This window comes from Phodopus roborovskii, unplaced genomic scaffold (genome assembly GCF_943737965.1).
Source record: "Phodopus roborovskii unplaced genomic scaffold, PHOROB, whole genome shotgun sequence".
NCBI classification, from domain to species: Eukaryota; Metazoa; Chordata; class Mammalia; order Rodentia; family Cricetidae; genus Phodopus; species Phodopus roborovskii.
The window spans coordinates 3,693,473-3,717,088 of NW_026126629.1; the positions used below are offsets into that span (position 1 = coordinate 3,693,473).

A 23,616-nucleotide genomic window follows, 5' to 3' on the forward strand; every position below is an offset into this window, starting at 1 on the left:
TGGCATTGTGAAACTTTGGGACTATTAATGTCTTCAAGAGAGACCTTAAACAACAGGATTTATCCATGTTGTGAATTTCCATGAAAACCAACAGGAAGAGTACAGGAGGTACCAGTCCTTTGTAAATAGTTTATGTATGTATTTTGTGTACACTCAACAGTCAGAAAAGACACATCTCATACCATTGTTAATAGTTCAAATTGGCTCTAGATGAAGGCATGCAAAACAACAACAAAAACCAAATAGCAATAGCTAGCAAAATCTTTGTAAACCATAAAACAGAAGCAGAGTCCAGGTCTCTCTACTCAAGAGAGACCTAACAACGGTCTCTGTCATGGGCAGTGTTTTAATTTGTGTCATTGTAATGTCATAGTGTGATGCTAGGGTAAGTGTCTATGCCATAATCCATGCAACTGCAAGAAATGCAGTTGACAATGCAGTTTTCTGAATATCTTATTTGATCTGAGGTAGCAAGAGGCAGGGCCTGTGACTTGGGACAGTTGGCATAGCGTCTTTGGCACCTTCTGACCATTCCTCATGATTACACTTGCCAATGTAAATGTAAGTGGGGAAAGTCTGGAGCCAGAGGATGTTGCTGCTGGGCTGTGATGGTCCCAAGTCCTGCGCTGTACCTTGCCAGGGCTGCTACCACTAGTTTCCTGTGTGTTCTTTGAAAACCATGGGTTCTGATTTGTGAAGCCTTCCCAGGGTGCTACATTGACTTCATATTTCTGTGACCCTTTTGTGCTTGTGCGTAGATGACAGATTGTATATTGTCATGGAACTTATAGAAGGAGCCCCACTTGCCGAGCACTTTAGCTCTCTGAAGGAAAAGCAGCAGCATTTCACTGAAGAAAGACTGTGGAGAATATTTATACAGGTATGCCCTTCATCGAAACTTTCATTCCACAGCACAGTTCTGAGCTGCCTTAGAGATGCACTGTTGGTTGTGTGTACAGTGGGGAATCATATTTGTTTTCATTCTTACTTCAAGCTCTGCTTAGCTCTTCGGTACCTGCACAAGGAAAAGAGGATTGTCCACAGAGATCTGACGCCAAACAACATTATGCTGGGAGATAAGGACAAGGTGACAGTTAGTAAGTATAAACATCTTAAATTTTTAACTGAAGGACTTCTGAATATTAGTTCAGGGTAGTTTCAGAGCAGTGCCATTGGTCAGTAGAAATCCATAGCAGAACAGTGGAGTAGGCATCAGCCACTTGACACTTTTGAGCAAGTGGGATGTGGCATGTGTGACTGAGTCAATGGCCTTTTAGATTTGATTTAAGTTTGGGCTGGGTGTAGGGATCCACAACTGTATTCCAACCTTTGGACAGTGGAGGCAGATGGAACTAAAGTTGAAAGCCAGCTTAAGTTACATAATAAGTTTGAGGCTAGCCTATGCCACATGACACCCTCATCAAAAAGCAAAAACAAAACAGAGGCAAAATGCTTTTTTAAAATTTTAATTACATTCCACATCCATGAGAGGACAGCGTTCACACAATGTTGGATAGTGACAATGCCGTTCTAAATGACTTGGTTTGCTCATATGAGGCAATGCAGTCCCCTTAGATGCTCCCTGTTTAATTTAACTCCTCAGTTAGTGCTTCCTGGGTGTTTTCTTTATAGCGCATACAGGGAAGCTTTGTTGATTAACACATTTTATCAGTCTGTCTTTCAGGTGACAGACTTACAGGGCTACAAAAGTACGGCCATTTGTATACGTTCACATCCTTTTGTTTGTTTGTTTTTGATTTTTTTGGTGTTTTCACATGTAGCAGAAAAGCTGTAATAGTAGATCATATTTCTTGATTAAGACAGGTTATGGTGGTGTACCCCTTTAATCCCAGCACTAGGGAGGTGGAGGCAGGTGGATTTCTTTGAATCCAAGGCCAGCAGGGCCTATGTAGTGAGACAATCTTCAAAAAAGAAAAAAGAAAAATAATAAAAATAAAAATTAAAAAATTTCCCCCTAAATTAGTAGGTTTATACCCCCTCCCCCTTCATTTTCCTAATCCTCCATGGTGAACTACTTTTTAGCTTAGAGTGGAGTGTTTCCTTTCTTCTGTTTTTCCTGACTCTTTAGCTTTTCATTTGAAGTAATTATGATTCACAAGGGGAGGTGCTGTTCCCATAGATTTGTAGTTTCTACACAGTTTTTCTGAGATCCCTATAGTCAAAGAATGTTTGAGGACACACTGCTAGAACCTGTAGGCTTCTCTATGTATCCCTGTATGAAGATACTGTACCGTGCATTTTAAATGCCATGCATTTAAAAACACAAGGAGGCTGACCATTTGGGATTGGATTAGCAATTAGTACACTGTTTGCTGGGACCACTGCTTCGCCCTCTCGGAGAACTCTTTAGATGCTTGTAGTTCTTTGTGTAGGGATGAGCTTTCCCTGTTTGTTTTTGATGTCAGTCATGATGGTGAGACCTGATGGGTGTAGCTTCTGAATTTCTTAGGAAACAGTCTCACAACAAAGTCCCTGATTCTCTGGCTTTCACAAATCTTTCTGCCCCTTCTTCTACAATGACCCCTGGCCTCAGGCGAAGGTGTTGTAGATGCATCAGTTGGGACTGGGCTCCATAACTCTTTGATTGGTTGTGGTTTTCTGTAACGTTACAAGATACAAGTAATGCTATCTAGATTGAGCAGGTGTGTGTGTGTGTGTGTGTGTGTGTGTGTGTGTGTGTGTATGTGTGTATTGTGTGTATGTGTATATAATGTGTGTGTATATATTTGTATATATATAGTGTGAGAGAGACAGAAAGGGAGAGAGAGAACACAATGTAAAAAGAATTTGAAAGAAACAAGGACGGGTGTACGGAAGGAGGAAAAAGAAAGGGGTAAATGATGTAATTTAATCTCAAAACCTAAAAAAATTAAAAATAAAAACAAGAGGGGGCTGTCAGTGGTTCTTCTGATTGTCATCACACCCCAGCATTTCCAGGCCCCAGCCCAAGAGTTCCTGGCGGAGAGCAGTCAATGTTCCCTTGCTTTCATGAGATAATATTTACTCAGGAGGCCATTCCAAAATGATACTTCCCAGACACACATACTCCCAAATCAGGATCGAAATGTACTGGCTAGATGCTAAAAACTAGGACATACTGTATTAGTTTAAAATTTAAAAAACAGCTTAAAATAGAAACTCTTTATATAAACATTCAATGTAAAGTTACTTGGAAGCATTTTCAGGCTGATAAATTATGAAATGATAAACCATGAGTTCAAACAATTGTGAACTTTATTTTAGGCAAACATTTGCTTAGTCATTTGAAATAACCACAATTTTGTTTACCATATGCTTTTTACAAACCTGACTTGCTTTTACTTAGATTTTACAATCTATAAGTTAATGGATATTATTAATAATTGCGAGCCTGAATTGCATAGGGAATTGTGCATATATCATAGGAAACCTCATTAAATCCCTCTTAAACTCTTACTCAGGTAATAACGATCTCTACATATTATGTTCTCACTAAATTAGCTGTAATTATCTTTGCCTATATTTAAATAAGCCAAATTTATTGTAGTAGTTTGATTCATTTTTAGCTTAGTTTCTGTATTTATTTAATAGCACATATTAAAACAGTTTGCAAAATAAAATAGTGTCATGATGTTTATGAAGTTACCTGGTCCACCTATCTTCAAATTCTAGTTCTGTGTTCCCAGAACAGGGGGTATTTTTAATTCTTGTTTTAAAACATTCATTTCCTATAGTATTTGATTTTCATTATGATTGGTTTAGTTTTCCTATTTCCTGTCATCCTGTCTGCAGTCCTGTCAGTACAGCTCAGGGCTAAAACCATACTCAGTGTTTATGTCATTGTCACCATGCAGTTTTTAAAATTTATTTATTATTTTTATTTTACATGTCGATCCCAGTTCCCTCTCCTTCCCTGCCTCCGTCTTACCCTCTTTCCCCGCTCACATGCACCCTGACCACCCTCCCTTCCCAGCCCCCCTTCCACATGTAGGGCTATGCCATCCAGGTGGGGTCATGTAACTCTGTCAAGTCATTTGAAGTAGGGACTAGGACTTCTCTCCTGTCTCTAGATTAAGGCAGTTATCCCTCCATGGGGGATGTGTTCGTAAGGTCCTTTTGTGCACCAAGAATACATCCTGGTTCCACTGTCTGAGGTCCCTTAGACTGCTCAGTCCTTCTGGCTAAGACCCATATTCAGGGGGTCTGAGTCAGTCCCATGCTGGATTCCCAGCTATCAGTCTAGTGGCCGTTAGCTCCTCCTTGTTCAGGTCAGCTGTCTCTATGTGTTTCTGCAACCTGGTCTTGTCCTTTCCCTCTGCATCTGGATTCTAGTTCGACTCAGTGTTTAGTTATGGGTGTTTGCTTCTGTTTCCAACAGGTACTAGATGAGGGCTCCATGATGGTGGACAAGTTAGTTGTTGATCTCATTATCAGGGAAGGGCATTTGTAGTAGCCTTCCCACTATTGTTCAGATTGTTAGTTGGAGTCAGTCTTGTAGGTCTCTAGACATTTTTTTTTTTAAAGTTCAGTTTTCTCTTCAGGCCAATAATGGCTCCCTCTTTTATGTTCTCTCTCTCTTTTCTATCTTCTATTCCTCCCCTGACTCAATCTTCCTAGTCCCACATGCTTTCTTCTCCTTCCCTTCTCTTTCTCCTAGTTCCCTCTCCATTCACTGCCCCTCTCCTCACTTCCCATGTGCTCTGGGGAACTTGTCCCTTTCCTCTTCTGTGAGGGACCTTATATGAATCTTTTATAATACACCTTGCATCCTAGTTCCTCTGGTGTTGTGAATTATAGGCTGGTGATCCTTTGCTCTAGGTATAAAATCCATATATGAGCGAGTACATACCATGTTTCTCTTTTTGTGACTGGGTTACCTCATTCAGGATGGTTTCTTCAAGTTCTGTCCACTTGCCTGCGAATTTCAAGATTCCATTATTTTTTTTTCCGCAGAGAATTATTCCATTGTGTAGATGTGCCACATCTTCTTTATGCATTCTTCAGTTGAGGGGCATCTAGGTTGCTTCCAGGTTCTTGCTATTACAAATAGTGCTGCTATGAACATAGTTGAACAGATGTCTTGGTTGCATGGATGTTGATCATTTGGGTATATGACTAAGAGGGGGATTGCCGGGTCCTGTGGTAAACTAATTCCCATTTTCCTGAGGAACTGCCATATTGATATCCAAAATGGCTGTATGAGTTTGCACTCCCACCAGCAGTGGAGGAGTGTTCCTTTTTCTCCATATCCTCTCCAGCATAAGTTTTCATTGGTGTTTCTAAATTTAGCCATTCTAGGAGGAGTAAGATGATATCTCAAAGTTGTTTTGATTTGCATTTCCCTGATAGCTAAGGATGTTTAGCACTTTCTTAAGTGTCTTTCAGCCTTTTTGATTTCCTCTATTGAGAATTCTCTCTTCAGTTCTGAACTGCAGTTTTTAATAGGGTTATTTGGTGTTTTGTGGACTAGTTTCTTGAGTTCTTTGTATATTTTGGAGATCAGCCATTTGTCAAATATAGGGTTCGTGAAAATCTTTTCCTAGTGTGTGGGCTGCCGTTTGGTCTTGTCCACTGTGTCCTTTGCCTTACAGAAGCTTCTAAGTATGAGGAGGTCTCATTTATTAATTGTTGATCTCAGTGTCTGTGCTCCTGGAGTTATGTTCAGGAAGCGGTCTCCTATACCAATTTGTTCAAGGGTACCTCCTACTTTCTCTTCTAAGAGGTTCAGTGTGGCTGGATTGATGTTGAGGTCTTTGATCCATTTGGACTTGAGTTTTGTGCATGTTGATAGACATGGGTCTATCTGCAGTCTTCTACACACCCTCATCCAATTGTGCTAGCGCCATTTGTTGAAGATGCTTCCCCCCCCCCATTGTATACTTTTAGCTGCTTTGTCAAAAATCAGGTGTTTGTAGGTGTGTGTGTTAATATCAGGGTTTTTGATTTGATTCCATTGGTCTACCTGTCTATTTTTGTGCCAATATCAGGCTGTTTTCCGAACTATAGCTCTGTAGTAGAGCTTAAAGTCAGGAATGGTGATGCCTCCTGAAGTTCTTTTCTTGTACAGGGTTGTTTTGGCTATCCTGGGTCTTTTGTTTTTCCATATGAAGTTGATTATCATCGTTTCAAGGTCAGTGAAGAATTGTGCTGGGATTTTAATGGGGATTTCATTGAATCTGTAGATTGCTTTTTGGCAAGATTGTCATTTTTACTATATTTATCCTACCTATCCAAGAGCATGGGAGATCTTTCGATTTTCTGGTATCTTCTTTAATGTCTTTCTTTAAAGATACAAAGTCCTTCTTATATAGGTCTTTCACTTGTTTGGTAAGCATTACCCCAAGATACTTTATATTGTTTGTGGCTATTGTAAAGGGTGATGTTTCTCTGATTTCTCTGATGTATTCTTGAATTCGGATTGCCAGTATTTTATTGAGTATTTTTGCATCGATGTTCATTAGGGATATTGGTCTGTAGTTTTCTTTCTTAGTTGTGTCTTCGTGTGGCTTGGGTAACAAGGTGATTGTGGCCTCACAAAAAGACTTTGGTAATGAACCTTCTGTTTCTATTGTGTGGAACAATTTGAGGAGTATTGGCTCTTCCTTGAATTTCTAGTAGAATTCTGCACTGAATCCATCTGGCCCTGGGCTTTTTTTGGTTGGAAGGCTTTCGATGACTGTTTCTATTTCGTTGGGGGTTATAAGTCTATTTAAGTTGTTTGTCTGTTCTTGATTTAATTTTGGTAAGTGATAGTTATCCAGAAATTTATCCATTTCCTTTGAATTTTCAAATTTTGTGGAGTACAGGATTTCAAAGTATGACCTGAAAATTTTCTGGATTTCCTCTGTGTCCGTTGTTACATTCCCCATTTCCTTTCTGATTTTGTTAATTTGCATGTTCTCTCTCTGCTTTTTTGTTAGTTTGGATAAAGGTTTATCTATGTTGTTGATTTTCTCGAAAAACCAACTCTTTGTTGCATTGATTTTTTGTATTATTTTCCTGGTTTCTATTTTATTGATTTCAGCCCTCAAATTGATTATTTCTTGGTGTCTACTCCTCCGGGGTGAGTTTGCTTCTTTTTGTTCTAAGGCTTTCAGTAGTGCTGTTAATTTTCTAAGGTGACCATCCTCTGTTTTCTTCATATGGGCACTTAATGCAATGAACTTCCCTCATATCACTGCTTTCAAGGTGTCCCATAAGTTTGGGTATGTTGTGTCTTCATTCTCGTTGAATTTTAGGAAGTCCTTAATTTCTTTATTTATTTCTTCTTTGACCCAGGTGTGGTGCAATTGCACATTGGTTTCCATGACTTTGCAGGTTTTCTGCTATTTGTGTTGTTGTTGAATTCCAATTTTAAAGCATGGTGGTCTGATAAGATACAGGAGACTATTCCTATTCTCTTGTATCTGTTGAGGTTTGTTATGCCACCTAGTATGTGGTCGATTTTAGAGAAGGTTCCATGTGGAGCAGAGAAGAAGGTATATTCTTTTGTGTTTGGATGGAATGTTCCATAGATATCTGTTAAACCCAATTGAGACATAACTTCTGATAGTTCTTTTGTTTCTTTGTTAAGTTTCTGACTTGTGGTCCTGTCTAGTAGTGAGAGTGGGGTGTTGAGGTCTCCCACTATAAGTGTGTGAGGTTTTATGTGAGGTTTGAGTTTTAGTAGCATTTCTTTTACAAATGTGGGTGCCTTTGTATTTGGGGCATATATGTTCATAATTGAGACTTTGTGTTGATGGATTTCTACCGCGATGAATACGAAATGACCATCTTCATCTCTTGATTAATTTTGATTTTAAGTCTAACTTGTTAGATGTTAGGATAGCCACACCTGATTGCTTCTTGGGCCCATTTGGTTGGAAGTTCTTTTCCCAACCTTTTACCCTGAGGTAATGTCTATCTTTGAAGCTTAGATGTGTTTCTTGTTTGCAGCAGAAGGATGGATTCTGTCTTCGTATCTATTCTATTAGCCTGTGTCTTTTTACAGGTGAGTTAAGACCATTAATGTTGAGGGTGAGTAAGGACCATTGATTGTTGATGCTTGTTTGATTTAGGTTTGTTGTTGGCAGTGGTATTGTGGGTATATTTGTCCTCTTTTACCCTTGGGTTCTGGTGAAGTGGGATTATCTGTTGCCTATGTCTTTGTGAGCATAGTTAACTTCCTTGGGTTGGAGTTTTCCTTCCAAAACTTTCTGTAGGGCTGCATTTGTTGATACGTATTGTGAAAATCTGGTTTTGTAACTAAATATCTTGTTTTCTCCATCTATAGTGATTGAGCGTTTTGCTGGGTATAGTAGCCTGGGCTGACATCCGTGGACTCTCAGTACTTGTAGACCATCTATCCAGGACCTTCTGGCCTTGAGAGTTTCCATGGAGAAGCAAGGTGTAATTTTGATAGGTTTGCCTTTATATGTTACCTGTCCTTTTTCCTTCACTGCTCTTAATATTCTTTCTTTATTCTGTATGTTAGGTGTTTTGATTATTATGTGTTGAGGGGTCATTTTTCTTTGGTTCAGTGTATTTGGTGTACGGTATGCTTCTTGTACTTATATGGGTCTGTCCTTCTTCAGATTGGGAAAGTTTTCCTCAATGATTTTGTTTAATATGTTTTCAGCACCTTTGAGCTGGGCTTCCTCACCTTCCTCTCTGCCTATTATTCTTAGGTTTGGCCTTTTCACGGTGTCCCACATTTCCTGGATGTTTTGTGTTAAGGATTTGTTGAATTTATGATTTTCTTTGGTTGATGAATCTCTATTCTCTAATTTATCTTCCCATCTGAGATTCTTTCTTCCATCTCTTGAATTCTGTTGGTTTTGCTTGCGTCTGTAGTTCCCAATCTTTTGCCCAGTTTTTCTATTTCCAGCATTCCTTCACTTTGTGTTTTCTTTATTTTCTCTATTTCAGTTTTCAAGTCTTGAACCGTTTCCTTCACCTGTTTTTTTTTTTTTTTTTTTTTCTTGGCTTTCTGTACTTTCTTTAAGAAGTTTGTTCATTTCTTCCAATTTTTTGTTTGTTTTTTTCTTCCATTTCTTTAAGGGATTTTCTCACATCGTCTTTGAGGGCCTCTATCATTTTTATGATGATAGTTTTTAAGTCATTCTCTTCTGCTTCATCTACTTTGGGGTGTTCAGGTCTAGTTGATGTAGCTTCCCTAGATTCTGGTGGTGTTATGCTATTCTATTGTTAGGTGTTTTCTTGTATTGCCATCTTCCCATAGCTTCTTCCAGTAGGTGTTGGTGGGGTCTCTCCCTTTCTCTATGGTACTCCCCAGGTGGGCTTATGTGTGTCAGAGGTTCGATGTCTGTAGCTCTGGGTGGTTCAAGTTCTCTAGGAGGTCTCTCCACAGGCAGGGTCCTGATGATGGGGGTCAAAGATCAGGCTCCAGCAGAAGACTGGCCATGAGGGTCAAAGATCCCAAAGGCTGGGACTCAGGATTTTCTATATGCTGATAGGCAGATCTAGCATGGGCCTGGCACTCTCCAGCTGAGGCCTCTTTGGCAGAGGCCCTGTGATGGGGGTCAATTATCCAGCCCGCAGGAATTCAGAGTGGCAGATCTCTGGGAGGGGTCCGGAACTCCAGTAGAGGACCGGCAGTGGGGGTCAGAGACCAGGCAGGTGGAAATTCCGGGTGGTCCCATGTAGATATGCAGGTCTAGTGTGTTCAGAGCAGCTCCAGGAAGTTCCCTGAAGGTAGCAGGATTGTTGGCTCCACCCTCTGTCCCAGGGCTCAACCAGAGCGGTGGGACAGTGGGCAGGGTAGGGCACAGGGTAGGGGGAGGGCAGACTCTTGGTGGGTGTGGCTGGGTGTGTATCAGAGATCCAAGAGCCCTCTCGATGGGGACAGGACACAGGGGCAGCAAGATCTGGGGCCAATCCAGGGAGTTCCCAGGGAAGGATGTGGGGGAGTTCCACAGGCATTTGTCCCAGACTCACCTCTGGCCATGGGGGTCAAAGACTAGGCTGATACTCAGGATGTTTCAGTACTGATAGGTGGATCTAGCTGGGGCCTGGCACTCTCCAGCTGAGGCCTCTTTGGCAGAGGCTCTGCAATCGTCACCGTGCAGGTGCAGTTTTTGCCCAGTCCTAATTACCTTTCCTCTCTCATAGACCTTTATATTTTTTTCGAATTAATAGTTGCCTTCCTTCCTGTTGTGCTGCTAGTTTTCTGTGTACCCGGTCTTACCTCTTCTCAGGATTTTGAGCTTCATTTGCATGGTGTCCACTTCCAATTTCCTATTCCTGGGCACTTCACACTTGCAGCTGCCGCCGCAATGTAAATTAGACTCCATTCTGGGTCTGGTAAATAGGCATTATTCTGGATCTTTCCATCTGCTTCAATGATTCCCTCCTGGATCTGGAGGCTCCAGACTTGAACCAGGAACTCCTTGGCCTTCCTGATTTTGAGAGCATTTCTTCATGTGTCTAGATCCCCACCTGGCTGTTAGGAACCCCAGTGCCATGAGCTGTGCAACCCATGAGCTATGGTGGTGTCTCTTTAGAGATTTCCAGGGTGTTCCCTTCACCCTTGGCGCTGAGCAGGCTTTTTTATTCAGAGTATCTGAAACAAAGTGTGCTCTGCGGTCTGGAGAGTGAAACCCGAGTCCCGGGACACATTCTGCACTGTTCTTTGCTGCCCTTCTGTCTTTCTGTTCCCTTCGCTCCACTTTCTATAACTCCTAGGCATACTTTGTTCCAGCAATCTCCTAGCTTTAAAGTTTATGTGTCTTTATCTCTATTAGTATTTCAGTTATTCAGACTTATTTTTTTTAGTCATTTTATTGAGCATTTGACTTTTGAATGTGGTTTTGATCTCCAAGTTTTTCATGCTGTTCTCTGTTTCGTCCTCAAAGGACCTGGCTTTTACTCCCTCCCAGTGTAAGATAGACTTGCTGGGTCTATCTCTGTCTCCCCTTGCTTAGTTTAATTTCTCTTCTATTGGATGCTTTCCTTATGTTTCTGGTGATGAAGGGATGCCTTTAATATTACAGAAGGGAGTGAAAATAATTGTTGGCAATCACTCTGTGTTCTAGCCAAGGCCATCACCTGGGGACTCATATAGCATGGTAGAGATTTCTTCAGTGATACTGAAGTTGCTATCCATCCAAGCCTTGCCCCATGGACTGTTGCTGGCCTGCTGCCATGTTGCTATTGTGGGAGGCACATGGTTGGCAGGTCTCAGGGGACCATATTTGATGTGGATTTCCACTGAGTTCCCTTGAGCATAGCCATCTGCTTCTTGGTGCCTAGTTGGCTGTGGTTCTTTGGACAATGAATGTGTGTTCTGTTGGTGTCCAATGCACTGTGTGGGTAGGAGGCACCTGGGACATCATCTTTGGCTCTTCAGGGTGAACGGCTTCCTTTGACCTTCTTCTCAGACATGTGGAAAGTATGCTCTGCCAGGCTCATCACCACGGTGTTTTCTCTTACCCTCTTCCAAGGTGTCACTGTGACACTGCATCCTCTGCTGTCACCACACCGTCTCAGAGACAGTCCCTGCACATAATTTAACAAGGCTTTTAGAATAGGAAGAGATAAACATGCATGATTAGTCCCCCTTTAAACTGGAAGCGGGCAGGCTAGCTATGTTAAGTAGGAATAAACATTAGCAACAACCTCCTTGTTTTATTTTTTATGTTTTACTTTTTTCACACCTCCTTTTTATATTGACTCTGCAACTTAAAAACATACATATTTTCAGTTGTGCTGGGCTCCCTAGAAAAGTAACTTGGATGTAGCAAAGTGAGCAATTCTTCACTTTCTTTTTCTTCTCCTGCCTCATACTTCTGTTCTGCTCAATCTGTTTATTTAATACTTATTAGAGTCTACATAGCAGTTATTAAGCTAAAAATGTTTCCCTCTTCCTGGACATTTTAGCCTGAGGGAGGAGGCAGCATAGAACTAGCCTCACAGAAGTGAGGAGAGGTGGCCCTCAGGGCAGAATCTACTGCACTGTCCTTTTTCTAGCACAGCGATGACATGACCAGGGCATTGCCATGATACCTTTATCGTGAGTGGAGGACGACTTCCTGACTAACATGATAGTCTAAAGCCTTTATGTAACTCTTTAACAATATCTTAAATACAGTAATTCTACACTAGCCTATCATTATCTGTCATTGTTGATTGAAATGTGGCCATTAGACTCAGTTTTAAGAGGGACTATGATTTGGTTAAAATATTATCACACTATTTTGAACTAAATAGAATGCCAACACTTTAGGGAGTTGGAGGAAGTATGACTATACTTGGCAGCCCTGTTGACACAGGGGCTGTAGCTGGTGAAGAATGCCACCACAAGGGGGCAGTCACCACCATGGAGAAGCCACCACAGAGCTTGCAATAGCTGCCTGGGTGGATTCTGCATGTTTCCACTAAGGGGCAGCCTCCCACACATTATTGTCTGTAGGGTGTTTTCTTTCGTGATATAGGAAGTCTATTTGCCTTCAGAAAAGAAGCATGCATCTGTCAAATGATGTCAGAGATGGATAGGGCAATGTGTATTGAAACAAAATGTAATCAAGGAAACAAGCAAACAAAAAAACCTTTAGGAAAATGCAAATGCTCTTCTGTGTAGAAGCTGGCTTGCGCTCATTTCTTGTAAGCCTGCCTGCTGGAGTTTGCTGTCATTTGTAACCAGAGCTCAGAGCACCAACATTCTCTCTTTGGTTTCCCAGCTTTGGGCGTCTAGCTCAGTGCCCTGGACAGGCTGCACTGCTCTGTTCCAACCCAGCCCCAATCTGTCTGCCTTCAATGTGTGAGTCTGTTTCTGTTTGAAAGCTAGCATGTGGACTTGTGCGACGACACATGTCCAAGCCTGGCTCCTGCATGTTTTAGTAGCCTTTGAGGCACAGGTGGGAACAGACCCTCAGTGACATACTAGGCAAAGCACAGTCTGCTCTTAGTGCTGCCACCTGCTTTGTGGCATCCATATTTTGCTGATAGAGTTGCTTTGGGGAACTCATGCCCAAACCCACCATTTCATATTCCTTAGCCTTTTAAAATGTCCATATTCTAGTGGAAAATTTCACCTTTCTTACTTCCCTGGTACCAAAATAAAAATGAGAGAGACAAAACACAAAATTCATACGATGACAGGTAGTAATTTCAGACATGGGCTTTTTCTTATGGCTCAGGAGGTCACATGTTCCTGTTGCAAGAGTGTATATCATACACGTCTTTGTCAAATGACATCTGGTTGCCATTGGTGGGAGGAATAAGGCCATACTGGATTCTGTATGACGCTTATCGAAAGCTGGCTGCTCATCACTTGCTACTGTAGAGTAGGATGGCTGTAAAGCAAGAGGCCACACCTCTCTGACTTCGCAATTATGTGGAGAAGTCTAGCTATCCGGTCAGCTAGCAAGACAAGCAGATTGGACAGGTCCCTTCCTCCATGAACTGGTGGTGATAGTTCATGGTGTAGGGAATGCCCACATCAGTCAGGATGGGATGGCAGTGGGGGTGGGGGTAGGAGGTGGGACATGGGCGTGGGGTGGGAGGAGAACGTGCAAAGAAGCACTGTGTTAGTCCAGATGGGGCAGGTTATGCTGTGATAACAAGGGGGCTGCAAATCCCAGCAACTTAGACCAGTGACAGACAGGAGACTGTGGGACAAATCCAGGCGTGTGTGTCTGCTGAACTATTACTGGTTCTCATTTTTTATTTTTGGTTTTTTTGTTTGTTTGTCTGTTTGTTTGTTTCTCTGTGGCTTTGGAGGCTGTCCTGGAACTAGCACTTGTTGACCAGGCTTGGTTCTCATATTTCTATTTGTTTGTTTGCTTGCTTGCTTTTAAAGAGGGAGCATGTTCTACAAGGCTAAAATGTTCGGTGACTAGACCTACACGAGAATGCCTTTCCAGGCCTAAGTTAAAGCCATAAGTTTTCTAATCAGATGCAGCTTGCCCCTCACAGGTCAGTGAGGGCTGTGCTGAATTCATGGGCCACACCTGCTTTTGTGTACAAAGAGTGAGAGAAGGCTCTCCAAACTTCCTCACAGAAGTCTGTATGTTTTTATGTTCAGTTTACTTTCATTTATTTATTTATAGGGACAAAGGTGTGTGTGTGTGTGTGTGTGTGTGTGTGTGTGTGTGTGTGTATCTGTGTGTGTGTGTGTTAGTGGACAGCTTGTAAAGTTGTTTCTCCCCTTCCATCATGTGGGCTCTGGGATTAAACTTGACCATCAGGTTTGGTGACAAGCCATTCTACCCTCTGAGTCATCTGGACTGCACAGATACCACTGATCAAAGTAATTCAGAGTTAACAGTGTTTGGATGTGTTCCTCCAGAGAAAGAATATGTGGTCCATGGTGACTGTCATCATAGGGCCATGCCACTCACTCTGCTAGAAGGATGGTAGGGCAAAGCCAGAAGTTTGAAAGTGAAGGCTTGGACACAGAAGGTGCCAAAGATTAGAGAATGCAAGAACACAGCCGCCCTCTGGGTGCTACAAAGAGGCTTGGTGTAGCAAGAGCCAGGGAGCTTCCATATTCACACTGCAAATTAAAGGACTAGAGTTGGGAGGCAGGAAAATGATTACAGTGTTGGGGCTGTGGGACTCAGGAAGGGCTGGAAGCCGATAATCAGGCTAACAATGGGTCACACTGTGAGACTGTCCAGCTATCTCTGAGTAAGATGTGGAGATGAGTGGGCCTGGTCGGGTTGGCAGCTCACAGAGGCTGGCCACCGTCTAAGCCTTTCTCTTCTTTCTCCTTTGTGTCTGTAACAGACTGACTTCTAGTTCGTTTGCTTGTGCTCTCATAGCTACAAAGATGGTTGCTGGAACTCCAGGCATCACTTCCAAACTCATAGGCAGGAAGCTGTTATGGTAAACACAGCAGTAAAAATGGCCTTCTTAGATACTGTCTGCTTCTGATCATTACTGAGAGTCAAGGATATAAGGGAGATGATAGTAGAAGGAGATAGCAGGGCAGAAGGGGCTAGCCAGTGGTGCTTGGAGTTCCTGTCGTTACTTTGTGTCACTGAAAGCTCTGGCACCCGTCCAGGTCAGGCAGCATGTAAGTGCCACATTGTAGCAGGAGGGTTACAGAAGTTTGAGAACCCAGAGGTGAATGCTCTGCTCCCAGTTAATGAAGCATGAGAAACGCTGGAGTCCCAGTGTGCAGAGACCGAGTGCCGACAGAGAACAAGGCAGGGGGATTGATCTCCAGTGGGTCCCCAAAGCTCTCTCTTTATGATGACCCACTTGTCCCTTGATCCAGCCAAGGATCCTAAGCAGACCGGGCTGTGCCACTGTCCCTGGGACTTCTAACACACCATCCCACAGCTGCTACGCTCCCTCTGTTTTGCTACCAAAGCCCAATTCTGCTCCTCCAGCTTTGTCTTTGCCACCCATGCCTGTCAGGCTGGCTGCCAGAGTGCCCACACTGCCCTCTCACAGCATGCAGAATGTGGTATTTAGGCATGAGGTGACTGCTGTTGCTCTCTTGAAGGGGACTTTGACTAAGATTCTCTGTCAGAACTTAAGAAGCAGGAGGGTAGAAAAATGAATACAGAAATGAATGAGGCCTTTAAGGTGGCTCAGTGTAAAGTAAAGGCACTTGCCCCCGAGCCCTACTACCAGTGTTCCATCCCCAGGAACCACAGGAGGAAAGGAGTTCTGTTGTACATTGTTGTCTGACCTCCACATACAAGTGCCATGCAGGCACATGAGCCCCTCCCCCCACCAAACAAATAGACCAGTGCTACAAAAGAGGAAGAGACAATGAGTGAAGTCGCGGATAGGATGAGTAAAATGTATGCAAGTAGAAACACCAACAAGAGATGAGGGTGGACGAGTTGCCTGGGGTTGAGTGCTACCTGAGAAGTGTGTTTGATGCAAGGGAAGTTGTTGGCTAGTTTGGGTGTGTTGGCAATTCTCACTATCATCATGGGCAGTGATCTGAAGCAAAAGTTTTCTCTCCTGGGAGAACAGAGACTGTCTGTACTTCTGCAACCCTTGACATTCTTTCAAGGGTTTGGAGATTTCAATTGTCATTGTTCACTGACATTTGCTAGGCTCTGTGACTCTTCCTGTGGCCTCTGTAGATCACTGGATCTAACTAGCTTTGAACCTACACTAGGGTCTTTTTGAATTCAAGTTGATGGAAAACTTCCTATGCCATAGGCATAGCCTCAGCAAATGCCCTCATGTTACTATGAAATTAAGAACATTTTTTTTTCTGCCAACGCTGTCTTTATCCTGGAATAATAGAGGGCCTGTCAAAGGAAATCCATCTATATCTGTTTCTAGGATGATAAGGGTGCTAAGAGGTAGAAAAGGGGGCTGCGGTGGAATTAGTTTGGTAGTTATGGAGGCTTCAAGGTCTCTGATGGACAGGACCTCAAGCTGGAGAAGTGCACAGCAGGAGCCGTAGAACCAGGGAGTTGTGATGCTATCAAATGAGAGCAGGGGAACCTTGCTGCTCACCAGGGACTGCCCTGGGAAGGGGCTCAGAGGGGCACAGTGTGAAGGTCAGGTTACCAGCCCACGAGCCTCCTCCTCAGTTTAGGACACTCCGTTTTAGACTCAGAATGTCATTTGTTGAATTTAAATAGGAAGTTGTCAGTATCAGCTGAACTTCATCTGTGGGAAGGCCAGGAAGGAGTCTGGAGATAGAGAATCTGTGACCTCTGGAAAAGGAAGTGCAGTGTGGCAGGACTCTGCTGAAGGGAGACCCCGAGCCCTTTAGAAATCCATGTTCTCTCCGGGTCTTGCACCGGTGATTGCGAGGCTGTGGGTGTCCAGACTGACAGCGCTAAAGAGACTGGCTGTTTGGAGCCGAGCCGTGAGGTGGGCTCCCCCTGCCACAGTGCCACAGCCATGCTCAGCAGCTTCTTTCCTGGGCATCAAATGCTTCTGACTATTACATTCCTGAAGCTGGTAAGGTCACTCCCTGTTTTCATGCTCTTTAGAGAATACCCAGCTTCTCTAGAGCTTTTGTTATGGTACCAAAAAGAGCATGTCTCTGATGTCAGCTGGGCTCTGCACATACACACGTGGATACAGAACCCCCCCTCAGAACTCCTCTCCAGGGCAATCGTCTCTGAAAGGGCCACCTCAGATTAAAAAAAAAAAAAGCATATTGAGGGCACTGTGGAGCTTGTGGTCATAGGTTGGGACAGGCAGAATGACCAAAGTGTGCATGGTTTAACCTGAACCCATTGGATAGGTCACATATTGGAGTGTGGCCTTATGACCTTGCAGCATCTAGCACTGTCCACTCCCTACATGCTAGCCTTGCAGGCTTCTCATTTCCTCAGTGGGTCCTGTTCATTTCACCACAGAACCTTTGCATATACAGACTCCTTTGCCTGGATGTGTCACACACCTTTCCCTTTTCATCCCTGTTAATTTCTCCACCTGATATCTACTTACTCACCATGTCATAATTCTCTCTCTCTCTCTCTCTCTCTCTCTCTCTCTCTCTATGTATGTATGTATGTATGTATGTATGTATGTATGTATGTATGTATGTATGTATGTGTTTGAGGGATATGCCACAGATTGTGTGTGTGCATGGAGGCCATAAAACAACATCAAATGTCATTCTCCTGGGGCTATTCACCTTGCTTTTTGAAACAGGCTTCTTACTGGCTGGAGTTTGCCAAATAGTTCATGTTGACTGGGTAGAAAGCCCCAGGGCTGTATGTGTGTTTGTCTTTGTAGCACTGGACTTGCAAGTGTGTGTCACTGTGCCCAGCTTTCTTATGTGGGGATTGCACTTAGGTTCTGAAGCTTCATCAAGTCCTTTATCAGCTGAACTGTTTCCCCAACTTCTACAGAGGCTTTTTCTGTTCTACCCTCAGCCCTGCCCTTGGGAGGTCTTCTCAAATTACAAGGAACATTTGTACCTTGTGAGTGATCTTTTATTTATCTTCAGTTCAGTACCTGGGGCACAGATCTTGACATCTCAGTGAATGAGCACTTGATGACAAGTCTTGAGGGATGGATGAGAAAGATGGATACCTTCTGGTGCTTCTGTGGAACCTCAGCAGTGGGGTCTTGTTGAGACCCCTGTTGCTGAGTGCTCCATGGGACTGAGGAGAGGACTTCTAATGGGGTACACGTGGGAGAGGAGGGTTTCCAGTACTTTCAAACTGTGGCAACAGGAATGAAAAAGATATATGCATACATGAATACTGGAGCTGGAGAGGGAAGGACCAGGAGTAGGGAAGAGGAGATGCCATCTGCTATCCCAGACACTTTGGATTTCCCAGACAACTGTGACTGATAAACTGAGTGTAGATTGAGAAATGGTAGGTGCTTTGTAGGACTATAGGAAAAAGCCCACAGGAAGGTTAGGGCTTGGTGGCTGGACTGCGGTTGGGGAGAAATTGACACAGCTGATGGTCAAACATCTGTGACCAGATGGGTCTCCAGGCAAAGTCACTCTCTATCCTCAGTGTGTCAGAGTACTTTGCATCTGCTGTCATTTAGCTGGAGCAAGTCCTGAAAAGCCTGCGGTGAGGGAGTGAGCCTGCATTGATGACCTTCCAGAGTAGCCGAGTAAGGGGTGAAGTGTCACAATACAGTAAACACAGCAAGGGCCTAGGGCTCCGCTCAGAGCTGGAGTCCTTGTTTGAGGGCCGGAGCTGCAGGCTGCATGTGAGCAATGCCCCTGTCACTGTCCTATTAAAGTGCCCCATGCTGTATTACAATGTTTTCCGTTGTTAGTGTTGAATTCCTGCTCAAGCACACAGATGTCTTCATGATTTCAGAAATAAAGCATTTCTTCCACATATGTTACCACAAATGAAGAAAGAGCAGCAAGAGCATCTCCTGCTGCTACCAAACCCTTCCCAGTGGCCAAACTGTTCATTTTTTGCTATTCAAGCATTTTCTCAACTATCTGTACTTTTTTGAATGTCTGTCTAAACTCATGCACTATCTAAATTAATTGGAGTGAATAAAAATCCCTTGGGTTTTTTTTAACCTTTTGAAACCAATTTTCCTAAGGTGATTTCCATAGGTCACTTTAGTTTTTAAGTTATCCAGGGCTTACATGTGCTCAAATTATAGTGAGCTCCCTAAAAATTTTACTGTAGTATATTTTTATTTGGCAGAGTGCTGACTTATTCTTACTAATTTTATCCAGTATATGCTGAGTCAACAAGCTATCTAGCTTGTGGATAACAGACAAAACTACAGAATGGTATGTGTACATATGACCTATGTACACAGGTATGTACTACATATGACATGTGCACACAGGTATGTACTTACCTCATCCAACAATGGCAGGCCTTTACTCTCATGGAGAATACCAGACCTAAACAAATATTTATATATTAACAAGTATAAGTAAAATAATTTCCAATTGCGACAGATACTCAATCAGATGAATGGATAGAGGCCTTTAGAGAGAGGGCCAAGTTTTGGTGGCATGTGACATAAGTACATCTCTGAAAATTCAGATCGCGTGTGCTCTTTTAACTGGGTTGAGTTTGGTATTTATTCTTCATACTTACGGGAGGTTTTGTAGAATTTCAACCTTGTCTCTAGTGTTTTTGGTGTGGAGAATTATGGTTGCAGGGGAGGGACAGAAGCCGGGAATATAGGGGCTGAGTTCCTGGTGCTGGTGACCCATCCATGGATGAATAATATACTACAGAATTAGAGGCTTAGAACAATCCTGTTTTTTTTTTTTTTTTTTTTACAGTTTCTGAGGGGAAGGGATCAAGGGTAAGCCTGACTGGGTGGCTTTGGTTCAGGGAAGGAAGTGGTTAGCTGGTTGCATTGTGGGAAGCCTTGAACAGTCCCAGAGGGTGGCCTTCCAGGGTAGCTTGCACCACAGTGCTGACACCACCTGGCTCTGGTTTGGCGTGAGTGTGAGTGCCTTACAAGGGAAGGGCCCACATGGCCCATCATTGGATCAGTTGGTCTTCTTGCTGTGACATCTTCAGTAGATTCTGACAGAATCAATGGCCAAGAGCGAGCACAGAAAAAATAGAATTGCAAGTCACTGTAGTCCAGCCTTTCACCCCACATGCTCAGCTTCAGTCACAAGTCTCCCTCTCCCCCCCCCAAAAAAAAAGAACAAAAGAAAGAAAATTAACATCTCCCTATTGACATTAAGAACCCTTTCAAAACTATTGCTATAGGGGAAGGGTTGCTCAGTTCAAAACTTGGTGATAAGTTGGTCCAACAGAGCAGGAAGCCCCCTGAGATGCTCACGCATTCCTCTGACCAGCATCAATAAACCAGCATCTCAGCAAAACTGAAGCTTTTGGCTAGGATGCCTGTGACATTAGCTGCCGGGTAGAGTGCTGTGAGACCTGTGGGAGCCTGGCTGGGTTCCAACAGAGAATGCCACAACTGTCCTTGGGTGAAGCACACCAGACACCTATGTTCACCATGCTCCTCCTCTTGCATCTCTTCTAGTATCTTCCACTGTAAAGTTCTCTATCAGGGTAGCTGGAGAGGAGAAACATTCTAGGTGCCCACTTCTACATTACAAAGCAGCTTGATGGTGTTCTTTACTATAGCCAAAAAGATACAAAAAATTAGTCATCTGGGCAACCTATGTAAAATTAAAAAATAAGTTATGATCGGAGAGAGATCTATATGAAAGACAATGTAAGTCATATAATTCCAGCACTATAGAGGCTGAAACAGGAGTGCTGAGTCTGAGGTCAGTCTGAGCTACAGTGTGAGACAGTCTCAAAAGGAGATGAAAAAGCCAAAACTTTACATCTATATCTATATCTATATACCAATAAACAGTAGGGGAATCACTGAGAAACGATTCACAGACAGCAAATAAACATGAAAACTGTCCATCACAGCACTCATTAAGGATATGCAAGTGGAAACTGCTCTGGGCTCTCAGTACACACCATGAGGACCCTCCTATGAGCACAGCTACATCTGGGGCCCTCTTACAGTTCCTCTAAAAGAAAACATCAACTTAGCATTTTTTTAAAAAAAAGTCAAACATACCCCTGTAACACCATGTAATCATTCTACTGCAAGAAAAATCAAAGGTTCGGTTCACATATTAATGCGCCTGCAATCATTGTTGATTGTTGGGCAGATTGTGAGGGGAGGGGCCAGCCCTGACTTTTTAAATTTTTATTTACAAGACAGGTTTACTGTGTACCCCTGAAACTATGATCCTGAAACTCACCATGTGGGCAGGCTCCTCTTGAACTCTCTATCCCCCTGTTCCAACCTCCCTTGTCCTGGGACTGCTGGCATAGGCTGTGGCATCAACATTCTTGAGTTGTTTGGAAATTAAAAACAAAATATTCAACCTTTCAGCGTTAACTAGTGTGTCAGCCATAGTTTTTCACACATCCCCTTATGATATCAGTGTTAACTAGTGTGTCAACCACAGGTTTCCACACATCCCCTTATGAGATCAAGGAGGTTCCAGTGTATTTCTGCTCTGCTGAAAGGAGTGAACACTGCCAGATGCTCTTTGTGCATTTACTGTATAATGACTGTGTAATTTTCCCGTGTGTGTGTACATATGTGTGTTTGTATGTATGCACATGTATGTGGACATGTGCGTGTTTGTGTGCATGTGTGTACATGTATGTGTGCATATGTGTGTACATGTGTGTTTTCACACATATGTACATGTGTTTGCATGTGTGCATACATGTGTGTGTGCATGCATGTGTGTGTACGTGTGTGTGCATGTGTGTGCATGTGCACATGTGTGTGTGTGTATGAATGTTTGTGTAGGCCAGAGAACAACCTGTCTTGCACAGTCACTCTTTGCCTGATTCTTTTAGGCATAGTCTCTCAGAGTAACTCGTGCTGACTAGCCGGCTGCCGGACACATCTGATGCTGCCTGTCATGTGTTAGGTGCTCATGCTGGTTCAGCAGGCACTGTATCTGACTGTCCCTCTCTCCAGCCCCAGCTTACTGTGGCCTGGCTATCTAGACAGGGTGGTTTCTAAGGGCTAAAGCAGCTGCTGGTATCACGTTCTGGTGACACTTATTCAGCTACTATGCTTTGGCCTCTGTGTTGCTGGATGTGTCTGTTTCTGTTAGTGGCTTATCAGTCTGTACCTATGCTTGGAGGTGCTGTTCTCAGTCCTGCTACATCAGAGCCATACTGGCCTAATGATCGATCATTTGTGTGTAGCAGACAATTCACTTCTTTAATATTGGATTGGATAGTCAGTGAAGCAACTGGGGCTTGGTTTTTTGTTGGCACCACTGTGTTTTGTTAAGAATTAGTTGACATCAGATTAATATCTGACTTGATTTCTCTCTATTAGATAATAAGCAAGCTGCTCAATGTCTCTGAGTCTCAGTTTCCTCACATCTATAAAATGAACACTATACTACATGACTTTAAAATATACTGCAAAGTTGTAGTAATAAAAGTAGCTTGTGATTAGCATAGAAATAGACAGAGTGGTGGATGAGTTTGCGTCTAGAAAGAAACCCATACATTTGTATGCATCTCGATTTGACAAAAGTGATAAGAACACATATCATAAAAACATAATTTGGAAAGGACAGTCTTTAAAAAGAAAATGAAATGGTGCTAGGAAAGTTGAATATATACACACAACAGAATAAGACTAGGAAGAACCCTCTCTCTCAGCAATTACAAAAATCAGTCCAGAATGGATAAAAGCTGCAAATGTGGAACAAATAGAAAAAAAACATGAGAAATGGTTGAGAACATTTATATGTTTAGGGTAGGGACCCCAAAGCACAGTAAGCAAATCAAATCTGACACATAGGTTCCAACAAACTGAAAGGTTTCTTCAAAACCTCAAACAACCCATGAAAACTTGGCATCTCGGGAGGACAGGAAGTTATGAACAGCAGGTGTTTTTAAAAGGTCCAACATCACTAATCTGCAAGAACATCCAAACTCAACCCCAAGGATATCATTTTGTCCCAGTAAGAATGACCGTAATAAAAGATTAAAGGTATTTTTGTACAGGAACTCAAATAAATAAACAAATAATTAGCTTACCCTCTCTCTTCTAGGGAAGGGAAGAAAAAAGGCGTTGACCAGGAAGTGGAGGAAGGCAGCTCTGCTAGAGGACATAAATTAGCACAGTGATTATGGCAAACACTAAGGAAGTTCCTTGAAAAATTACAAATAGAACTATTTTATGATCTGATCTGGTGATTTCATACAGAGGAAATGGAATCAGTGTTCACAAGAGATACCTGTACTCTCAGTTTATCTCAGCAGTAAGAAATGGAGACAGCCAGGTGTTCATCAAATGATGGATGCAAAAAGATACACAGTTGAATGTTATGAATCCTGTCTGTCCTGTGGCAACATGGATAGAAACAGATGGTTTAATGAAGTAAGCCAGACACAGAAGAACACGTGCCTCAGGAGTCATTTGTACATGACATATAAGAAAACTGACCTCATATAAACTAGGAAGAGTAGTGAAAAGCAGAGACTGAGGGGATGAGGGGAGAGAAGGATGGGTAAAATAAGTCAGGCTGCTATTTACATACTGTGAACTCAAGAGGCTAGAAGAACAAATTTTTAAATGTTCCTACCACAAATAAACATGTTTAGCCTGTTTTAAACATTATATAATATGTACACAGATCAAAATATAATATTAGCCCATTTAGATTTATAATTTTTGCTTTATGTATTAAAAGCTAATTTAAATAAA

At 42.7% G+C, this 23,616-nt stretch overlaps 1 protein-coding gene across 2 annotated transcripts in view; it reads left to right on the forward strand.

The window, feature by feature from the left end:
• Positions 1 to 23,616, forward strand: part of Nek10 (NIMA related kinase 10) — a 180,243-nt gene that overhangs the window by 59,711 nt on the left and 96,916 nt on the right. For both annotated transcript variants that reach the window (XM_051206811.1, XM_051206813.1), the window contains 2 exons: positions 759 to 880; positions 995 to 1,097. In XM_051206811.1, coding sequence (XP_051062768.1) covers positions 759 to 880; positions 995 to 1,097 — 225 coding nt within the window. The remainder of the gene's footprint in view (positions 1 to 758; positions 881 to 994; positions 1,098 to 23,616) is intronic.